The sequence below is a fragment of the Pan paniscus genome, chromosome 4, assembly GCF_029289425.2.
Source record: "Pan paniscus chromosome 4, NHGRI_mPanPan1-v2.0_pri, whole genome shotgun sequence".
Lineage (NCBI taxonomy): Eukaryota > Metazoa > Chordata > Mammalia > Primates > Hominidae > Pan > Pan paniscus.
This window is the reverse complement of record NC_073253.2, coordinates 168115316-168137572: the sequence shown is the minus strand read 5'-3', so window position 1 is coordinate 168137572 and position 22257 is coordinate 168115316. Positions and strand designations below refer to the sequence as shown.

Here is a 22257-nt window from a genome sequence, read left to right as displayed (position 1 = left end):
TTTTATAAGGTACCACCACTGACCTTACTGCTCACATTGCAGAGATCTTCAAAGCAATAAAAACAAAGGCCTTTTCAATGACAGACCAATCCTTGACACCTGGATTGATATGGAGCTCCCTTACTGATTTCCATAGGCGATTCAGTAGGATAGGCTGATGGTCAACTATCATACTAAAATCAGTTCTTGATGATACATGTGTTTGCCCTCATTTACTCTTTTTTTTTTTTTTTTTTTTTTAAGATGGAGTCTCACTCTGATGCCTAGGCTGGATGCAGTGGAGCGATCTTGGCTCACTGCAACATCCACCTCCCGGGTTCAAGCAATTCTCCTGCCTCAGCCTCCCAAGTAGCTGGGACTACAGGTGCGTACCACCATGCGCAGCTAATTTTTAAAATTTTTTTTAGTATTGATGGGGTTTCACCATGTTGGCTAGGTTGGCCTTGAACTTGTAACCTCAGGTGATCTTCCCGCCTTGGCCTCCCAGAGTGCTGGGATTACAGGCGTGAGCCACCACACCAGGCTTCATATACTCTTTACAGCCAAACATAGTGATAAGAATTCCCTCCACATGCAACCTGTGTTCCACTCTGGAGGCTAAGTTATCACCTGAACAAGCTTCTTTTAACACTCTAACCAAAAAAAAAAAAAAGACTAAATTTTAAGTTTCATCAGCTGGGCCTTAGTGTTTAAACAGTCAAACAACATCATTATCACAACTTTTTTTTTTTTGAGACAGGGTATCACTCTGACCCCCAGGCTGGAATGCACTGCCGCAATGACAGCTCACTGTAGCCTTGACTTCCCCGGGCTCAGGTGATCCTCCCACCTCCACCTTCCCGGTAGCTGGGACTACAGGCATGTGCCACCACAATCGGATAATTTTTTGTAGAGAAAGGGTTTCAACATGTTGCTCAGGCTGGTCTTGAACTCCCGGGCTCAAGTGATCTGCCCGCCTCAGCTTCCCAAAGTGGTGGGATTACAGGCGTGAGCCACCATGCCCGGCCTAGAACTTTTTTTTTTTTTTTTTTGAGACGGAGTCTCGCTCTGTCGCCCAGACTGGAGTGCAGTGGTGCAATCTCGGCTCACTGCAAGCTCCGCCTCCGGGGTTCACGCCATTCTCCTGCCTCAACCTCCCAAGTAGCTGGAACTACAGGCACCCACCACCACGCTCGGCTAAATTTTTTTTTGTATTTTTAGTAGAGACGGGGTTTCACTGTGTTAGCCAGGATGGTCTTGATCTCCTGACCTCGTGATCCGCCCGCCTCGGCCTCCCAAAGTGCTGGGATTACAGGCGTGAGCCACCGTCTCCTTCTTGTCCCCCAGGCTGGAGTGCAATGGCGTGATCTCGGCTCACTGCAAGCTCCACCTCCAGGGTTCAAGCGATTCTCCTGCCTCAGCCTCCTGAGTAGCTGGGAATATAGGTGCCTGCCACCACGCCCGGCTAATTTTTTGTATTTTTAGTAGAGACCAGGTTTCACCATGTTGGCCAGGCTGGTCTTGAACTCCTGACCTCAGGTGATCTGCCTGCCTTGGCCTCCCAAAGTGCTGGGATTACAGGCATGAGCCACCGCGCCTTGCCCCTGACCTTTAGTCTTTCACTTCCAATTTTGTGGAATGATATTTTAGGAGTAACGGATTTTTAAAGAAGAAGAAGAAAAAAAAAAGACTGAATTTCCTTGCTTACTTTGCATATACAGACTGGATTTTTTTTTTTAACAGCCATTTCCCCAAAGGAATGTGTCTTGCATATTACTGACATTTGGTATATTTCATTCATCGGAATATTTCTTGTTTTCTACGTGTTTCAAAAACCTGTGAGAAATACAGGACTTGATAACATTTTGAAGGCAGGAAAAACCCAAATTGTTTCTTCTTTGAGAGTCATGACTACCTTCTGGTGTGGAGAATTTGTCATTGGAAAATTTGACAATTTTGATTCTCACTGGTATGTTTAAAAACTGAATTAAAGGAATAGAATTTTTCTTTTGATATAGGATCACAAAACAATTCTAAAACCTACTGTTTTTACCACTGAAATTTAAATTGCGATATAGGTTTTAAATGTCTGGAATGCAACTGATAGGCTTTTCTTGAACTGTTAGTTTATTTGAAATAGAGTTTTTTCATGTTTAATTTGTATTTGAAAAAAAAAAAAAGAAAAAATTCCCCAAACCCAGATAACAACCAGAGCAAAATTGTTGTGCCTTCTATTTCTCTTTGATTTCAGTCTTGGCAATTGTTTAAAGAAAAGTAATTTTTTAAAAATCTGGATTTGTTTTATTAGGTTCAGAGTATGTGGGGAATTGTAGAATCCCTCTTTCATCACCTTGTATGTCTTCTGTTAACATGTGTTATGCCTTATTCTAAAATTGATCTCAAATTGGAATGCCTTTGAAGACAGATGCTTCTATAGAGGTTCTTTGACCTAAATAGTTCAGCATTTGTATTTTTACTCTGATATCTGATCAGATTCCTAATCATAGCCCATAAGAAGGAATGTGACTTTATGTATGTATGTATGTATGTATGTATGTGTTTTTTTTTTTTTTTTGAGGCGGAGTCTCGCTCTGTCGCCCAGGCTGGAGTGCAGTGGTGCAATCTCGGCTCACTGCAACCTCCGCCTCCAGGGTTCAAGTGATTCTCCTGCCTCAGCCTCCCGAGCAGCTGGGACTACAGGTGTGCGCCACCACGCCCAGCTAATTTTTTTTGTATTTTTAATAGAGAATGGGTTTCACCATGTTGGCCAGGCTGGTCTCAATATCCTGACCTGGTGATCCACCCGCCTCGGCCTCCCAAAGTGCTGGGATTACAGGCGTGAGCCACCGATCCTGGCCGGAATGTGACTTTAATACTGGACTTTGCTGATGTGCTTGTGTCCACATTTTCTCTTTAAATCACAGCTATTTTAAATCACAGCTATATGGTAAATTTTCTATTTTGTTATGGTCCTCTTTTATTAATGGGCATGCAGTGGGTGTTTCTTGGAAATGGCCAATTTTTATTAAAATGTTTCTGGAAAAAAAAGTCATGGTCTTTCATCTATAGGATGGGTCAGAACTGTTGCTTCCTACCTTACATGGGCACTAAACAACACTTCTGTGAACACCAACACTTTCCATGTCTCTGAAGTCTCAGGAAGCTAGAAAGCTCTCTTCAAAAAAAGAGAATCACTGGTTCTAAACTCTAGAAAGAAATCCTGGCTGGGTGTAGTGACTCATGCCTGTAATCCTAGCACTTTGGGAGGCTAAGATGGAAGGATCACTGAGGCCAGGAGTTCAAGACCAGCCTGGGTAACACAGTAAGACTCCATCTCTACAAAAATAAAAAAGTTAGCTGAGCATGGTGGCGCATGACTATAGTCCCAACTACTTGGGAGGCAGAGGCAGGAGGATCGCTTGAGCCTAAGAGTTTGAGGCTGCAGTGAGCTATGATTGAGCCATTCCAGCCTGGGTGACAGAGCAAGACCCTGTCTCAAAAACCTAAATTGAAAGAAATCCTTAGGATTATTTTTATGGTATGTGATCAATACATATATTTTGATACAGCTTACAATGAATTGTTAAAAAATTATCCTTAGTCTACTTGGTTATAATTCTAGCTCAATTTCTGTCCATCAGATAAACAAAAGTCACAGTAAAGAATAGCTTTATTAGCTCCATTAGTGAGATATTTCAGTAAAATAAGTAGATCTAAATACTTCACAATAGTATACCGGGCACAGTGGCTCGTGCCTGTAATCCCAGCACTTTGGGAGGCTAAGGCAGGCGGATCACTTGAGGTCAGGAGTTTGAGACCAGCCTGGCCAACATGGCAAACCCGTCTCCACTAAAAATACAAAAATTAGCCATGCATGGCGGCGTGTGCCTGTAACCCCAGCCATTTAGGTAGCTGAGGCATGAGACTCACTTGAACCCAGGAGGCCGAGGTTGCAGTGAGCTGAGATCACACCACTGCACTGCAGCCTGGGCGACAGAGCGGGACCTTGTCTCAAAAGATAAATAAATAAGTAAATACTTCACCATAGTAAAATATAAAGTAGTATAATCATAATTTCCAGCTACTTATAAGCTTTAACATTTGTGCCAATTAAACAGAAGTTGTATTCCCAGAAGGATAGAGTATCTGTACCACTCTACATAAATATACTGAGCATATGAAAAGTGTGATATTTTCAATTTTAGGACACTATTTCTAGATATTACATGAGGGATGAGCTCCAATAAAACAAATGTGTAAATCGCACACACTACAAATACCAAGAATAATTACTTAAGAAAAAATTACTTACAAGAGATAGCAGCAAACTGAACAGGTCACCAACATGGTAATGATAACTCTAAAAAAAAAAATGCAAATGTCATTAAATAACTAGCAAACTGTGCAAACATCACAGAATGGTTTAAGTCCCCTTTCCAGATTATCAAACTGGCATGGATTGCACACCAAGAAATTGGATCTGTATTTGCTCAAATATCCAGCAAACTGCGGTGTGCCCAGGGTACACCTGGGAAAAGTTTATGTAATTAAACATTTGTATTTAAAGAGATATGTGCTGATGCCACAGTGTAGCTGTGCAATCCAAATTTATCTGAAACTGAACAGGAAAGGCCGCAGTGACAATTAGTTTTGACAACTAAGTAATTACCCTATTTGGTAGTATTCTCTGTAATGAAATTAACACTGTACTTCTAAAAATATGACTCTCCAGCGATGAGCTCTCCCAATCTCCATTCATGTCTGAAAAAGTTACACTTTGATCTCTCATCAGCAGAATTTCAACATTTCTAAACCTCAGTTCATGCTGTTCTCTTCCCATCTCTTTTCTAAAAGCTCCCCTTCTGAATCTCCTACTCCTCAGAAGAAGCTCTGCCATTTTCACCCAACCGACCCACCCTCACATCCATCATCTTTTGTCCATGCCTTCTCTGCACCTCCACAGTCACCAAATACTGTGGATTTATAGTTTAAAGCATCTCTCCCCATGTGTATTTCCTCCTTCCCATTCCCACTGTCAGCAACAAAATTCACCCAGTTCTCCTGGCTTAACTGCTGGCAGATTCAAACTTTTCTCCTTCTCCTTCATTCTATAAACAATCACCAGGATTCTCTACTTAAGACCTTTTGATGTCCCCCCTCCATCATCCATCATTTGGTTTCCAAGAGGCATGTCCACGCCCTAAGAAGAGCAAGACCATTTCCTAGAACTTGGGAACCAAATATTATAACTCCTGTTTTTTTAAGAGACAGGGTCTCTGTCGCCCAGGCTAGAGGGCAGTGGCATGATCATAGCTCCCTGTAACCTCCAACGCCTCGGCTCAACTGATCCTTCTGCCTCAGCTTCCTGAGTAGCTAGGACTACTGGTGTACACAACCAGGCCTGGCTAATATTTTTAATTTTTTTTGGAGAGGTGGGGTCGGGGAGGGGGGGGTCTCAATATGTTGACCAGGTTGTACTTGAACTTCTGGCCTCAAGTGATATTCCTGCCTCAGCCTCCCAAAGTGTTGGGATTACTGGTGTGAGCCACCACACCTGGCCCAGAACTCTTATTTTTCTTTATTTTTAACTCATCCTTTAGAAGTTCTGTGTGTCTTTTTTGTTTTTTGAGACAGAGTCTCACTCTGTCATCCAGGCTGGAGTGCAGTGGCACAATCTTGGCTCATTGCAAACTCCGCCTCTCAGGTTCAAGCGATTCTCCTGCCTCAGCCCAAGTAGCTGAGATTATGGGCATGCACCACCATGCCCGGCTAATTTTTGTATTTTTAGTAGAGATGGGGTTTTGCCATGTTGTCCAGGCTGTTCTCAAACTCCTGGCCTCAAGTAATCCACCTACCTATGCTTCCCAAAGTGCTGGGATTACAGGCATGAGCCACTGTGTGTGTATTTTCTTTGGTTAATATATTGGCACATTCATTTACTCGTTCAACAGATTTTCACTCACTGAATGTCCAGTATATGTATTAGGGTCTGAGGAGAGAACAGGAAACAAAACAGATAAAAACCACTGCCTTGTGGCCGGGCGTGGTGGCTCACGCCTGTGATCCCAGCACTTTAGGAGGCCGAGGCAGGCGGATCAAGAGGTCAGGAGTTCGAGACCAGCCTGACCAATATGATGAAACCCCATCTCTACTAAAAATACAAAAATTAGCTGGGCGTGGTGGTGCTCGCCTGTAATCCCAGCTGCTCAGGAGGCTGAGGCAGAAGAATCACTTGAACTTGGGAGGCAGACGTTGCAGTGAGCCGAGATTGCGCTATTGCACTCCAGCATGGGCGACAGAGCAAGACTCCATCTCAAAAAAATAAATAAATAAACAAAAAAAAACCACTGCCTCATGAAGCTCACGTGCTACTGGCATAGATAGACAACAAACAAGATGAACACACAACAAACAACAATTATCTACCTATATATGCCAGATGGTCAGTAAGTGCTGATGGAGGAAAATAAGACAGGAAAGGGAGACGGGGTCTACCAGGGGTTTGGAGATTGTGGTTGCAATTTTTGAGGATGGTCAGGAAAAGCCTTGCTGAGGAGGTGGCGTGTCAGTGCAGACCTGAACAAGGTGACGGAGCGTTCCAGGCAGAAGTAATGTCAAAGGCAGGGGGTGAGAGGGTACCTGGAGTTCAAAGAGGAAGGGGTCTGTGTGGCTGACACAGAGCAAGGAGCCTGGGGAAAGGTGAGGTCAAAGAGGTGCCATGTGGCCTCTGAAAGGACTTTCACTCTTAAAAGGCTTTGACTCTGAGTGAAAAGGGAAGTTATGGCCGGGCGCAGTGGCTCACGCCTGCAATCCCGGCACTTTGGGAGGCCGAGGCGGGCGGATCACGAGGTCAAGAGATCGAGACCATCTTGGCTAACACGGTGAAACCCCGTCTCTACTGAAAATACAAAAAAATTAGCCGGGCGTGGTGGCGGGCGCCTGTAGTCCCAGCTACTCGGGAGGCTGAGGCAGGAGAATGGCGTGAACCCAGGAGGCGGAGCTTGCAGTGAGCCGAGATCCCGCCACTGCACTCCAGCCTGGGCGACAGAGCGAGACTCCGTCTCAAAAAAAATAAAAAAGAAAGAAAGAAAAGAGAGAAAGAGAGAGAAAGAAAGACAGAAAGACAGACAGAAAGAAGAAAGAAAGAAGGAAGGAAAGAAAGAAAGAAAGAAAGAAAGAAAGAAAGAAAGAAAGAAAGAAAGAAAGAAAGAAAGAAAGAAAAGAAAAGAAAAGAAAAGGGCAGTTATTTGGAGGGATTTGAGGAGAGGACTGACAAAATCTGATTCCAATTCTAAGGGATCTCTCTGCTGGGATGAAAGAGACTGGGGGAAGCGGGGCAAAAAGAAAGCAGAGAAAGCAGTTGAGAGGAATTATATAATCCAAGTGGATCAGGCTGGCAGCAGTGCAGGTAGTAAGAGTTGGTCAGTTCCTTGAAATACATAATTTATACATTACACTTATAAAATATAAATAAATATGTATGGGGGATTGTGCTAAAGAAATTCTGACAGTTGCACAATAAAAATGTTTGAAGACCTACAGAATCAAGTCCCCCGCTTCATTTGTAACTGACTCCCTCCACCCATCCTTCTCACCTCCCCCTACGTGCAAACATCAGTCCTTCATTCCTGAAGGCAGGTGCCTTCACTGTCCCCCAAAACACATTATATCTAGGATTCTCAATTCCAAGCCTTTACTCATCTTCCCCCAGTCCGTGCTCCACTGTGGAATCTCTTCCCTGTCTTCTCTCTTCTCCAAAAGACCATCTCATAGAACTGAAAGAGCTGAGGCTCCTTTGTATTACCTGCTTAATATTAATAGTTTCACATAAAAGCTCCCTCATTAACGTATCATTTCCTAATATGCTTGGTCTTAGGAGCTGCATGCTGAGTGGTGAAATGCCATAATAACTGCAATTTACTTTCAAATGGTCCAGCAAAATTATATATACACACACTCAAAGCAAATATGAATACGTTAAACAATGACTGAGTCTAGGAGGTAATATATGGCACTTATTGTACTACTCTTCCTACTTTTCTACATGTTTGAAATTGTTCATGAAAAAAGGGGAGTTAGCTGGATGCAGTAGCATGCCTATAGTCCCAGCTACTCAGGAGGCTGAGGCGGGAGGATCACTAGAGCCCAGGATATCAAGGCTGTAGTGAGATATGAGCACGCTACTGCACTCGAGGCCTTGGCAACGCAGGGAGACTCTTTAAAACAAAACAAAACAAAACAAAAAAACAGGTATGGTGGCTCAAGCCTGTAATCTTAGCACTTTGGGAGGCTGAGGCCAGGTGTTTAAGACCAACCTGGCCAACAGAGCGAGATCCCATCTGTATTTTTTTTTTTTTTTTTTTTAATTTTTGAGACAGAGTATCGCTCTGTCGTCCAGGCTGGAGTGCAGTGGCGCAATCTCAACTCACTGCAACCTCCGCCTCCAGGGCTCAAGCAATTCTCCTGCCTCAGCCTCCAGAGTAGCTGGGATTACAGGCGCACACCACCACACCTGGCTAATTTTTGTATTTTTAGTAGAGATGAGGTTTCACCATGTTGGCCAGGCTGGTCTTGAACTCCCGACCAAGTGATCCACCCACCTCAGCCTTCCAAAGTGCCGGGATTACAGGCATGAGCCACCATGCCTGGCTAGCCCATCTCTATTATTTATAAATAAAATAATCAAAAAATAAAAATAAAATTAAAACAAACCACAAAAAAAGAAAAGTGGAGTTGACTGAACTGGCAAACTCATCTCTGCGCTCTTTCCTTTTCTCCTCCCCCACATCTACTGGTTAGGAAGCCACTGTGAGAAAATGGAAGCTTTAGAGAATCTATGGATTCCTTTAGAGAAAAGAGGGAAATCATGAGAAACTAGAATGGTCAGGAATCAGGAAAGCTGATTCCAGGCACAGACCTGATTTTAGCTGGCCCTTTTCAGTTGCAAAAATAAAGAGCCAGGGGCTTTATTTAGGTCATCCATAAATTCGGAAGAGTTTTTTCCAAGTGATCGTAGGCTATTTTTTTTTTTAATAAAAGAAAAGATTCATAAATTTTTCCTGGCTGAGCACAGTGCTCACAACTGTAATCCTAGCACTTTGGTTGGCTGAGGTGGGAGGACTGCTTGAAGTCAGGAGTTCAAGACCAGCATAGGCAATAAAACGAGACCCAGTATCTACAACATTTTTTTTTAATTGATTGGGCATGGTGGTGCATGCCTGTTGTCCCAGCTATGCTGGAGGCTGAAGCAGAAGGATTGTGTGAGCCCAGGTTGAGGCTGCAGCGGGCTATGACTGACCGTGCCACTGCACTCCAGCCTGGGCAACAGAGTAAGACCCTGTTTTAAGAAATAAATTTTAAAAAATCTTCGGCTGGGCATGGTGCCCAACTCCTGTCATCCCAGCACTTTGGGAGGCCAAGGTGGGTGGATCGTCTGAGGTCAGGAGTTTGAGACTAGCCTGGCCAACATGGCAAAACCCCATCTCTACTAAAAAATACAAAAATGAGCTGGGCATGGTGGCCCATGCCTGTAATCCCAGCTACTCGGAAGGCTGAGGCAGGAGAATTGCTTGAACCCGGGAGGCAGAGGCTGTAGTGAGCCAAGATCGTGCCATTGCACTCCAGCCTGGGTGACAGAGCAAGACTAGGTCTCAAAAAAAAAAAAAAAAAAAAAATCTTCAGTAAGGAGATAAATAAAGGAACCCTGTGAGGAGGAAAGAAGGGAGAGAAACACAGATGTATTTGATGTTAATTTATCTTCCCCAAGAGACCCCTGCACATCAGAATGCTGAAAGTTGGGTAATTAGGAGATTATAGGACCTAATGAGGCAGGGAAAAGAAAGGGCAAAAGAGAATTTTTTTTTTAAGGGATGGGGTCTCACTCTGTTGCCTAGGCTAGAATGCAGTGGCATGATCATAGCTCACTGCAGCCTCAACATCCTGGGCTCAAACAATCCACCCACCCAGCCTCCTGAGAAGCTAGGACCACAGGTCTACACCACCATGCCTAGGTAATTTTTAAAAAATTGTTTTTGTAGAGACCAGGTCTCACTTTATTGCCCAGGCTTGGTCTCTATTTTCTGGCTTCAAGTGATCCTCCCACCTCAGCCTCCCAAAGTGCCGGTGTGAGCCACCACGTCAGGCCCATTTTTATTTTTTTGAAAATATTTTTGATCATTTAAATCAGAAATGCCCACCTGTATTAAAAATTCACCACAAGCTAGGGGCACTGCTCGAGCCTGTTATCCCAACACATTGGGAGGCCGAGGCGAGAGGATCACTTGAGGCCAAAAGTCTGGTAACAGCCTGGCCAACATGGTGAAACCCTGCCTCTACTAAAAATACAAAAATTAGTCAAGCATGGTGACGTGCGCCTGTAGTCCAAGATACTCGGGAGGTTGAGGCACGAGAAGCGCTTGAACCTGGGAGGTGGAGGTTTCAGTGAGCCGAGATTGTGCCACCACACTCCAGACTGGGCAACAGAGGAAGACTGTCTCAAAAAAAAACCCCAACTCACCATAGTGTGAAGCACTTCAGCTCCTTCACGTATCCTGAAAAATTTGATTTGCAGTATTTTCAAGAGGTAAAGGGGAACTAGTACTAATTCGGCTTCAATATTTCCTTTTTTTAAAATCCCCACAGAAAAGCCTATTTCCATTTTAAAAAGAGGAAATGGGAACATGGAAAAGTTAATTAAATTGTGCACTAGTATTTCCTTTTTAAAAAAATCCCTACAGAAAAGCCTATTTCCATTTTAAAATGAAGAAATGGGAACATGGAAAAGTTAACTAAATCGTCAAGGTCACAGGGATCATCTGCCTAGGTGCAGTGTTTCTCAAAATGTATTATAGCAACTCTTCCTAGGAGAGACACTGTTTCAAGACCTGCTCAATCCAGCCAAGAGCAGGAAAAGCAAGGACTGCAGCAGAGGCTGTGAACTGGACCCAGATAATACAGGCACTTGACAATTGCCACATAATGACCTTTCAGTCAATGAATGAATGCATAAATGACAGGTGGTCCCCTAAGATTATAATGGAGCTGAAACATTCCTATCACCTAATGACATCTTGATGATCCTGAACCTGTGTAGGCCTAGAATAATATGTTTGTGTTTTAGTTTTTAAGAAAAAAAAGTTTAAAAAGTTAAAAAAAATTTAAATGGAAAAAAACTTATAGGATAGGATATAAAGAAAGAAAATAGATTAGGTCCGAGGTGGCTTATGCCTGTAATTCTAGCACTTTGGGAGGCCAAGGTGGGAGGACTGCTTGAGGTCAAGAGTTGGAGACCAGCCTGGGCAACAAAGAGAGACCCTGTCTCAAAACAACAACAACAAATTAGCTGGGTGTAGTGGTGCACGCCTATGTCCTAGCTAGTGCGGAGGCTGAGGTGGACGGATCCCTTGAGCCTTGGAGTTCAAGGCTGCAGTGAGCTATGATGGAGCCACTGCACTCCAGCCTGGGTGACAGTGAGACTCTCTGACTCTTAAAAAAAAAAAAATTATATAGCTGTACAATGTGTCTGTGTGTGTTTTGATTTGTTTTCAAAAGTTTACTCTTACATGTACAATGTACAACAGGCTCCAAGACAACACTTCATTCTAAGTATAGGTGGCAAAAGATGTTATAGCAGGGGGCCGGGTGTGGCAGCTCACACCTGTAATCTCAGCACTTTGGGAGGCCGAGGCGGACGGATCACCTGAGGTCAGGAGTTCAAGACCAGCCTGTCCAACATGGTGAAACCCCTTCTCTACTGAAAATACAAAAATTAGCCAGGCATGGTGGTGGGCACCTGTAATCCCAACTACTCAGGGGGCTGAGGCAGGAGAATTGCTTGAATCCAGCAGGTGGAGGTTGCAGTGAGCCAAGATGGCACCACTGCACTCCAGCCTGGACAAAAGAGTGAGAGTCCATCTCAAAGAAAAAAAAAAAAAGTTATAACAGGGAATCCAGATGTTTAAATACAAATGGAATCAAGGGTCACCATCGATCACCTCAGGCACATGGAACAGCTTATTTTTTGCCGGATTTCTTAATTCCACCTATGACCAGGGGCCCCTTCCCCATGGCCTTCACTTTCGGCTCCTCCAGTTTCTTCTGCTCCTCTTTTTGTTTAAAAAATGTATCTTCCAGCCGGGCGTGGTGGCTCATGCCTGTAATTCTAGCACTTTGGGAGGCTGAGATGGGCGGATCATGAGGTCAAGAGATCGAGACCATCCTGGCCAACATGGTGAAATCCCGTCTCTACTAAAAATACAAAAATTAGCCGGGCGTGGTGGTGCGCGCCTGTAACCCCAGCTACTCGGGAGGCTGAGGCAGGAGAATTGCTTGAACCCAGGAGGCGGAGGGTGCAGTGAGCCAGTATCACGCCACTGCACTCCAGCCTGGCGACAGAGTGAGACTCTGTCTCAAAAACAAACAAACAAACAAACAAAAACAACAAAAAACCAACCTTATCTTCCTCACCCATCTCCTTGGCCTGCTTCTTGGGCTGTTTCAGGGGCTTCTTCCTGCCATCTGTGAAAATGGACATGGTGCCTGCAGCCTCTTCCCCAGACTCTGACACTGGACTTGTTTCATTTTTGAAGAGACAGGGTCTCACTGTTGCCCAGGCTGGAGTACAGTGGTGTGATCATAGCTTACTGCATCCTGGAACTCCTGGTCTCAAACACTCCCATCCCCCTCACTCAGCCTCCCCAGTAGCTAGGACCACAGGTGTGCACCACCATACCCAACTAATTAAAAAAATTTTTTTTCAGAGATAAGGTCTCGCTGTGTTGCCCAGGCTGGTCTCAAGCAATCCTCTTGTCCGGCTTCCCAAAGTGCTGCATATTATGGGTGTGAGCCACCATGCCCAGCCTTGCTTGTGTTTTAAGCCAAGTGTTAGTACAAGAGTCAAAAAGTTAAAAATAATTCAAAAGTTTAAGTAAAAAAGTTACAGGAAGCTAAGGTTAATTTATTTTTGAAGAAAGAAAAATATTTTTTCAGAAATTTCATGGAGCCTAAGTATACAGTGTTTCTAAAGTCCACCATGGTATACAGCAATGTCCTGGTTCTTCACATTCACTCACCAGTCACTGACTCACTCACAGCAATTTCCAGTCCTGCAAGCTCCATTCATGGTAAGTGCCCTACACAGGTGGACCATTTTAAATCTTTGATATGTATTTTTACTGTACCTTTTCTATGTTTAGATACACAAATACCATTGTGTTACATTTGTCTATACAGTATTTAAGGACAGTAACATGCTGTACAGGTGTGTAGCCTACCTAGAGGCAACAGGTTCTACCAAATAGCCTAGGTGTGTAGTAGGCTGTACCATCTGTTTAAGTAAACTCTTTGTTCACACAAAAGCCCTACTAACACATTTCTCAAACATATCCCTTTTGTTAAGTGACACATGTCTATATATCATTAGCTGGTCAAATACCTGAATCATGACATTCACTAGGGCTAAGTGGAAACAGGATGGGTTTCATTACCCTGGATAATAGCAATGACATCCCAAGGAAGGGGAGAGAATGGTCTTTAAGAAAGGAATTGTCAGTGCTATTAGTACATTAATAAATGCTTCTTTGAGTACAAAGGCCATAAAGGCAGACAGTAGGGTAATGAAACAGTTGAAGATATAAACACAACAAAGAAGCACTTTGTTGTTCTCTAACTCCGGTAGGAAAAACAAATCTAATTAACTTTGGTAAATACAATTGCTTTAATAATGTCAGAATTCTGACTGTCCATCAACCTCTATAGGTAGGAGAGATGACCCCATATAACTGGTGTTAACCAGGGAGGAGGAACTTGATACTTAAAAATGATAAAAATTCATCTACCATGTATCTTTAAAAAAAAATAATTTTAGACTAATAAAGCAAATGTATCCCAGGGAGCAAAAGGGGTTCAGGTCACAAAATATTAGGGAAGTAGTAAAAATCTTTTTCTTTCTTTTTTTTTTTTTTGAGACGGAGTCTCACTCTGTCGCCCAGGCTGGAGTGCAGTGGCGCGATCTCGGCTCACTGCAAGCTCCGCCTCCTGGGTTCACGCTATTCTCCTGCCTCAGCCTCCCGAGTAGCTGGGATTACAGGCGCCTGCCACCACGCCCGGCTAATTTTTTGTATTTTTAGTAGAGACGGGTTTCACCGTGTTAGCCAGGATGGTCTCGATCTCCTGACCTCGTGATCCGCCCGCCTTGGCCTCCCAAAGTGCTGGGATTACAGGCGTGAGCCACGGCACCTGGCCAAAAATCTTTTTCTTTTAATAAAGACAATAGAACTATTCACTCAACAGGTATTTATTGGGTGCCTCCTGTGCATACAAGGTACTATGAAAACCAGGCACTATGAAGCCACCAATTAGGTTCAAGAATAAAGCAAGAGATGGTGTTTCTGACAAACTGACTTCAGTCGAAGTTTCACCTCTCATCATCTTGAACTGAGAAAAAAATGACTGAAAAGCAAAAGAGGAACCAGGAAGAGGGTGTTCCAAGGCTCCTTTGAAGATTAAGCCTCTATTTTATACTACAGTTAAAAAGTTTAATTCCAAAATAGACAAAGCTCTAACCAACAAAGAAGTCTGGAAAAACAAAATCTTTCTTAGCCAATCATTCTAAGCACTTCTTACACTCACATACAAGAGCCGGAGCGCCCTCCAAAAGGCATGACGCAGGGGTTTCTCAGCAATACCTCCTGCTCTTTGGTAATTAATCTCGCTTTAGATCAGGCCCCAACCGCCTCCTGGCGCCCACTAGATGCAAGGCCTGGGCTCAATGTTGTCGAAGGAGCTTGTTCTGTACGCAACCGCGACAGCATGGGAGGCAGAGAAGCCAATTTCTGTTTTATTTATTTGATCCTTAAGTTCAAGCAAACGAGGCCTCATGTGGGTGGAAGGCAGGGCTAAAGGGGGACAGTCGACTAGGGACAAACCCCAGTTTCTCCCAGATTCGGCCTGCTCATTTCCGACTGCACCTCCCTACACAGGGCTATGATGAGAAAAAATTCCCCTGAAACTCGTTTCCAAGGGGGGTCCACCAAAGGTCACCCTCCACTCGCTCAGGCCGGAGGACACTGAAGCTGCTGCGAAAAGGAACACAAGGAGTTCCGCCGGGTCGGGGGCCTGACTCTGCAGCGCGGGGGGCGCCCAGGCAACGTTCTCTGACCCGTGTGGGGGTCGTGCCTTTCCCCGCCCCGGCCTGCTAGCTCCTCACCGCCCGTTCCTCCCAAGGCGGGCCTCGCGCACTTACCCCCGGTTAGGACCCTTAGGGATGAACCAAGGCACCAAGAAGCCGACGAAGCCCCAGAACACGCTCATCACAATAAGAGGCACAGTGAGGCCGTGATACGCCATGGTCGCCGCCTGAGCGCCAACCCCTACCCCGTCGCCTCACTCGGATCCCACCAGGAAGTGTCAATAGCTGACCGCGTGACCAGCGTGTGCAAGCCCCGCCTCCCGCGCCCCCACGTGACCCGCGCGCCGGCCTCCGCCCCTCGGGGAGCCCAGAGGCAGAGCCCCGCCTTCGCCTGGCTGTCTCCTTGCTGCAGCTCCTTGGAGGCATGTCGCTCACCCCAGAGCTAGGGATTCGGTCACCAGGGGCTCAGCAAAGTGTTCTGATGAGAACTTGGCCCTTTTAGACAAAGAGTGTAGTTATCTACAGCCTCATCTACTTATGCAACAGACATAGAGAACTTAACAATAGTTGTCTCTTACTATTCTGAATTCCCGTGTGCCTGGCACTGGGCCATGATCTTTAAGTTCATGAGCCCCAGGCCGGGTGCGGTGGCTCACGCCTGTAATCCCAGCACTTTGGGAGGCTGAGGCAGGCGGATCACTTGAGGTCAGGAGTTCGAGACCAGCCTGGCCAACATGGTGTAACCTTGTCTCTACTAAAAATACAAAAATTAGCTGGGTGTGGTGGTGCGTGCCTGTGGTCCCAGCTACTCAGGAGGCTGAGGCAGGAGAATCAATTGAACTCGGGAGGTGGAGGTTGCAGTGAGCCGAGATTGCGCCACTGCACTCCAGCCTGGGCAACAGAGCAACACTCTGTCTCAAAAGAAAAAAAAAAAAATTGCATGAACCCGTGTTGAACTCCTCACTTCAGCCTATGAGGTAATTGTAATTATTATCCCCACTTTGCAGTTGAAGAAACTGAGGCCCAGGGAAGAGGCTAAGGATCTTGCCCAAAGTCACATAGTAAGTGGCAGGGCCAGGATTCAACCCCTGATTATCTGATTTTCAAGGCCAGAGCTCTTAACTAGTGCACCACTATTTATCTTGTGTGCTGTGCCAGGCTCTGGAGTTACAGAAGTCAATCAGGCACCCCTGAGGGAGTTCACATTCTGGGGAGCAGATGACCTTGCAAACAGGCGACTCAATGCAATGTGAAAGTAAGTGGACGACCCTGCAAGGCTTTCTACCCAACTCGTCCTCGCTGAGCCTTGAAAGACAAGTAGAAATTAGCCAGAATAGTAAGAAGAAAAACAGGCCAGGCATGGTGGCTCACACCTGTAATCCCAGCACTTTGGGAGGCCGAGGCGGGCAGATCACCTGAGGTCAGTAGTTCAAGACTAGCCTGGGCAACATGGTGAAATCCCATCTCTACTAAAAATACAAAAATTGGCCAGGTATGCACCTGTAGTCCCAGCCACTCAGGAGGCTGAGGAACAAGAACCGCTTGAACCCCTGGGAGGCAGAGGTTATAGTGAGCTGAGATCGCACCACTGCACTCCAGCCTTGGCGACAGAGTGAAACTCTGCCTCAAAAAAAAAAAAAAAAAAAGAAAGGTAAAACAGTTTTGTTTGTTTGTTTGTTTTTTGAGACAGGGCCTTGCTCTGTCACCCAGGCTGGAGTGCAGTGGTGCTCCATAGCTCACTGCTGCCTGGAACTCCTGGGCTCAAGCCATCCTTCTGCCTCAGCCTCCTGAGGAGCTGGGACTACAGGTGTGCACCACCACACCGGCTAATTTTTAAAATGTTTTGTAGAGACAGATCCTCACTATGTTGCCCCGGTGGGTCTTAAACTCCTGGCCTGAAGGGATCCTCCACCTCAGCCTCCCAAAGTGCCGGGATTACTGGCATAAGCCACCGTGCTGAGCTGATAAACAGGGCTTAGAACGCTTGCTGAGAATTTTCACATATGTTAGTTATAGTATGCGCCAAGCTTGGAATAGACAAGGAAGCCAGTTCTCAGAGAGGTTGAGGAGCTTGATGATAAAGCTTACAGGTGAAAGCAAGATAGAAAGCAGGTCTTTAAATGCAATGTGCTTTACCAGGGACCATGGTTTCCTTGCAGTAGCCACATTGCATTAACTCCTGATTTCTTTCATCAAGTAGAATGGATTCCTGTATTAAATGGGAAACTGGACCAATAATCTTCAACATCTGTACCAACTTTTCGGACATGATTCTAAGCCTTTAACCTGATCAGCAATGTAGAAAACTAGTTTGTCTCCTTTGTGCTCATAATGCTTCCCCAAAACTTAGCCCCAGCAGAAATCCTATGGTCCTTAAGTTCTAGCCCAAACACCGCCTTCTCCAAGACCCATTTCATCCTGTTAGCGCATCTCTTTGGCCTTGTTGTATATGTATCTTGACCAACCCTCTACTAGAGGGCCAACGCCTTGAGAATAGGCACTGTTTCACTGATCTTTGTTTCCGGGAGGACTTTATACATAGAATGTGCTCAATAAATAACTGTGCAACTGAATTGAGTAGCTAAGAAGGGATGAGGTCAGAACAAAATTAGAGAAAGAAGTTCATTTCTCCTTCCTTCCTTCCTTCCTTCCTTCCTCTCTCTCTTTCTTTCTTTTTTCTTTTTTTGATGGAATCTCGCTCTGTTGCCCAGGCTGGAGTGCAGTAGCATGACAATGGCTCGCTGCAACCTCCACTTCCCAGGTTGAAGCGATTCTCCTGCTACAGCCTCCTGAGTAGCTGGGATTTACCAGCGCCCTCCACCACACCAGGCTATTTTTTTTTTTTTTTTTTTTTGTATTTTTAGGAGAGATGGGGTTTCACCATGTTGGCCAGGCTGGTCTCAAACTCCTGACCTCAAGTGATCCGCCCACCTCGGCCTCCCAAAGTGCTGGGATAATAGGAGTGAGCCACCGTGCCCAGCCCCTTTCTTTCTTTTTTTTGAGGCAGAGTCGTGCTCTGTCACCCAGGCTGGCGTATGGTGGTACAATCATAGCTTACTACTGCCTTGAACTCCTGGGCTCAAGGGATCTTCCCACCTCGGCCTCCATAGTAGCTAGGACTACAGGCGCATGCCACTGTGCTGGCCTAATTGTGTGTGTGCGTGTGTGTGCTTGTGTATGTGTGTGTGTGTGTGTGTAGAGATGGGGTTTCACCATGTTGCCCAGGCTGGTCTCGAACTCCTGCCTCAAGGAATCCTCCTGCCTTGGCCTCCCAAAATGCTAGGATTACAGGTATGAGCTGCCGCAGTCAGGCCCTTTCCTTTTAAAAATGGTAAAATACAGGTAACATAAAAGTTACTACCTTAACCTTTTAATTTATTTTTATTAATTTATTTAGAGACAGGGTCTCGCTGTCATCCAGGTTGGTGTGGTCTTGGCTCACTGCAACATTCGCCTCCTGGGTTCAAACGATTCTCCTGCCTCAGCCTCCCAAGTAGCTGGGACTACAAGCATGCACCACCACACCCAGCTAATTTTTGTATTTTTAGTTGGAGACGGGGTTTTACCATGTTGCCCAGGCTGGTCTCAAACTCCTGACCTCAGGAGATTTGCCCGCCTTGGCCTCCCAAAGTGCTGGGATTACAGGCGTGAGCCACTGCGCCCAGCCCAGAACTTTTTCATATCCCTTAAACAACCACTTCTGGCCAGGTGCAGTAGTGAGACCCCCATCTCTACAAAAAATTTAAACAAAAAATTAGCTGGGCATGATGGTGCATGCCTGTAGTTCCAGCTACTGCGGAGGGTGAGGTGGGAGGATTGCTTGAGCCCAGGAGGTAAAGGCTGCAGTAAGCTGTGATCACGCCACTGCACTCCAGCCTGGTGATAAAGCAAGACTCTGTCTCAAAAAACAAACAAACAAAAAAACAACCACCTCCCATATTCCATCCCCTAGCCCATGGCAAGCACCATTCTACTTTCTGTCTCTGTGAGTTTGACTACTCTAGGTTCCTTCAAGAGGAATCATACGGCATTTGTCCTTTTGTGGCTGGCTTATTCACTTAACATAATATCCTCAAGACTCATCCATGTTGTGCAAGTGTCAGAATGTCCCCTTCCTTTTTAAGGCTGAATAATATTCCATGTGTGTATACAGCACGTTTTGTTTATCCATTCATCCATCGATGGACATTTGGGTTGCTTGCACTTTTTGGCTATTGTGAATTCTTTCCCATTTCTTAAACAAGTGGAAATTTTTGTCTTAAATTGATCCCTTTTTGTGTCTAACCTTTGCTTTATCTTCTGGGCAGCCTCTTTGAGAAGCAATGTTTGGAAGTGCAAGGATGTAACTCTTTTTTTTTTTTTTTCCTTTTTTTTTTGAGACAGAGTTTTGCTCTTGTTGCCCAAGCTGGAGTGCAATGGCACGATCCCAGCTCACTGCAACCTCCGCCTCCCGAGTTCAAGTGATTCTTCTGCCTCAGCCTTCTGAGTAGCTGGGATTACAGGCACGTGCTACATGCCCAGCTAATTTTTATTTTTATTTTTATTTTTTAGTAGAGATGGGGTTTTGCCATGTTGGCCAGGCTGGTCTCGAACTCCTGACCTCAGGTGATCCACCTGCCTCGGCTTCCCAAAGTGCTGGGATTACAGGCGTGAGCCACCGCACCCGGCCAGGGATGTAACTCTGTTGTTGTTGTTGTTGTTTTTTGAGATGGAGTCTCGCTCTGTCTCCCAGGCTGGAGTGCAGTGGCGTGATCTCGGCTCACTGCAACCTCCGCCTCCCGGGTTCATGCCATTCTCCTGCCTCAGCCTCCCGAGTAGCTGGGACTACAGGCACCCACCACCACGCCCGGCTAATTTTTTGTATTTTTGGTAGAGATGGGGTTTCACCGTGTTAGCCGGGATGGTCTCGATTTCCTGACCTTGTGATCCGCCCGCCTCGGCCTCCCAAAGTGCTGGGATTACAGGCGTGAGCCACCGCGCCCGGCTGGATGTAACTCTTTAGACACTAATTCTGTCTAAATCTGTTGGTTTCATCTGTGAAAGGAGAAAAGTTAGTATCTCAGTATTATATATGTGGGCTAGTATTAGCCTATAGCTCCCTCTATCAGCCAATCTGTCAAAAGCATTTTATCACACACCAAATGAAAACTGTCCCCATTCAGTGACCCATCAAATGAAGAGATACTCTCTGCCCTCAAGGTGCTAAAGTCTTCAGGAAACAAATCAGACTCTGGACAGTGTGGTCCAAGGACCCTTGGGGAGTCCCTGAGACTCCCCAAGCAGGTCTTTTCTTTCTTTCTTTCTTTCTTTCTTTCTTTCTTTCTTTCTTTCTTTCTTTCTTTCTTTCTTTCTTTCAGATGGAGTCTTACTCTGTCACCCAGGCTAGAGTGCAGTGGCGTGATCTCGGCTCATTGCAACCTCCATTTCCCGGGTTCAAGCAATTCTCCTGCCTCAGCCTACCATGTAACTGGGATTACAGGCGCCTGCCACTGCGCCCAGCTAATTTTTGTATTTGTAGTGGAGATGGGGTTTTACCATCTTGGCCAGGCTGGTCTCAAACTCCTAACCTCGTGATCCACCCACCTTGGCTTCCCAAAGTGCTGGGATTACAGGCATGAGCCACCACGCCTGGCCACCCCAGCAGGTCTTTTCTAACTGTGAATCTCTGTAAGGCTGAATTTTCTTCCTGTAGTTCATCTAAAACAACATATCACATCAGATTGAATGCAGTAGTATTATGAGAATGCATCTGTCTTCTATTAAACCAGAGGTCAAGGAGTTCTCCCAAAATGTAACACAATGTTACTCTTCCAACCACATTTTTTGTTAGTTTTGGAAAAAACAGCCATTTCTCATATAAATGTTATGTTAACATGTTGTGGGTTTCTTGTTGCTCTTTTTATATGAATTTAAAATAAATATGTTAGCCAGATGCAGTGACTCACGCCTATAATCCCAGTGCTTTGGGAGGCTAAAGCGGGAAGATCACTTGAGGCCAGGAGTTCCAGAGCAGCCTGGGCAACATAGTGAGACCCCCATCTCTACAAGAAACAATTTTGATGTGGTGTTATCTCCTGTAGTCCTAGCTACTTAGGAGGCTGAGGAGGGAGGATTGCTTGAACCCACAAGTTCAAGGTTACAGTGAGCTATAATTGCACCATTGCACTACAGCCTCGGTGAAGAGTGAGATCTTGTCTCAAATAATAATAATAATATAATAAAATTAATATGTTAAAATTTGAAGTTTTAATTTCTAACATGGCAAATATCAATAGCTATAACCTATATAAATGTAAGTCCCTTGGGTCCTCCATAGTTTTTAAATACATAAACAGGTCTTGAGACCAAAAAGTTTGAGAAGCACCACTAGAGGAAAAACCTCAGAGGTCCCCCAGCAGCATCAAGGAAACAAGAGTTGACTGAAACACTATTGTGCAACGAGCCGAGGAGCCCTTCTTTCCTAAACTCAGTCCTGTAGGTAAAAACAGGCATGCAGAGTCACGAAGATATGGTGTCATAAAGCCCCTTTCCAAGCTACTCTGGAAGCTTGGAAGTTACTGGGGCAGCTGAAAACCCTAGCAGGATTTATTACTCCTTAGCCCAGTAGTGTATATGGAATGTGCACTGTGTATGGCCACCAGTACTACTGCTGCCACCATTGCTGGAGTGATTGCCACCTGCCGGACATTGGACTAGGTGCTTTGAATTATCTGTCTCATTTAATGCTCACGACACTGAATATAGGTATTTTAAAATCTATTGTACATAATTTTAAAAGGCTTAGATTTGGTTTATTTATTTATTTTTTTTTTGAGACAGAGTCTTGCTCTGTCTCATCCAGGCTGGAGTGCAGTGGCGCGATCTTGGCTCACTGCAGCCTTCACCTCCTGGGTTCAAACGATTCTCCTGTCTGAGCCTCCTGAGTAACTGGGACTACAGGTACACGCCACCACAACTGGCTAGTTTTGTATTTTTAGTAGAGACAGGGTTTCACCATGTCAGCCAGGCTGGTCTCGAACTCCTGACATCAGGTGATTCACCTGCCTCGGCCTCCCAAAGTGCTGGGATTACAGGTGTGAGCCACTGCACCCAGTCCTAAAAGGCTTGTAACTTGTAATTTGTAACTTGTCCAAAGCATAGCTGTTTTCAGT

General features: G+C 45.2%; 1 protein-coding gene across 1 annotated transcript in view; it reads right to left on the bottom strand.

Annotated features, from left to right (window-relative positions):
* The window catches only part of ATP6V0E1 (ATPase H+ transporting V0 subunit e1), a 51387-nt gene extending 35971 nt beyond the window's left edge, over window positions 1–15416 (bottom strand). Inside the window, exons 1-2 of the mRNA XM_003813999.8 lie at window positions 15221–15416; window positions 4292–4339 (exon numbers count right to left, since the gene is read on the bottom strand). Of these exons, the coding sequence (XP_003814047.1) occupies window positions 4292–4339; window positions 15221–15324 (152 nt within the window). The 5' untranslated portion in view covers window positions 15325–15416. The remainder of the gene's footprint in view (window positions 1–4291; window positions 4340–15220) is intronic.
* Between the last annotated feature and the right edge of the window lie 6841 nt (window positions 15417–22257).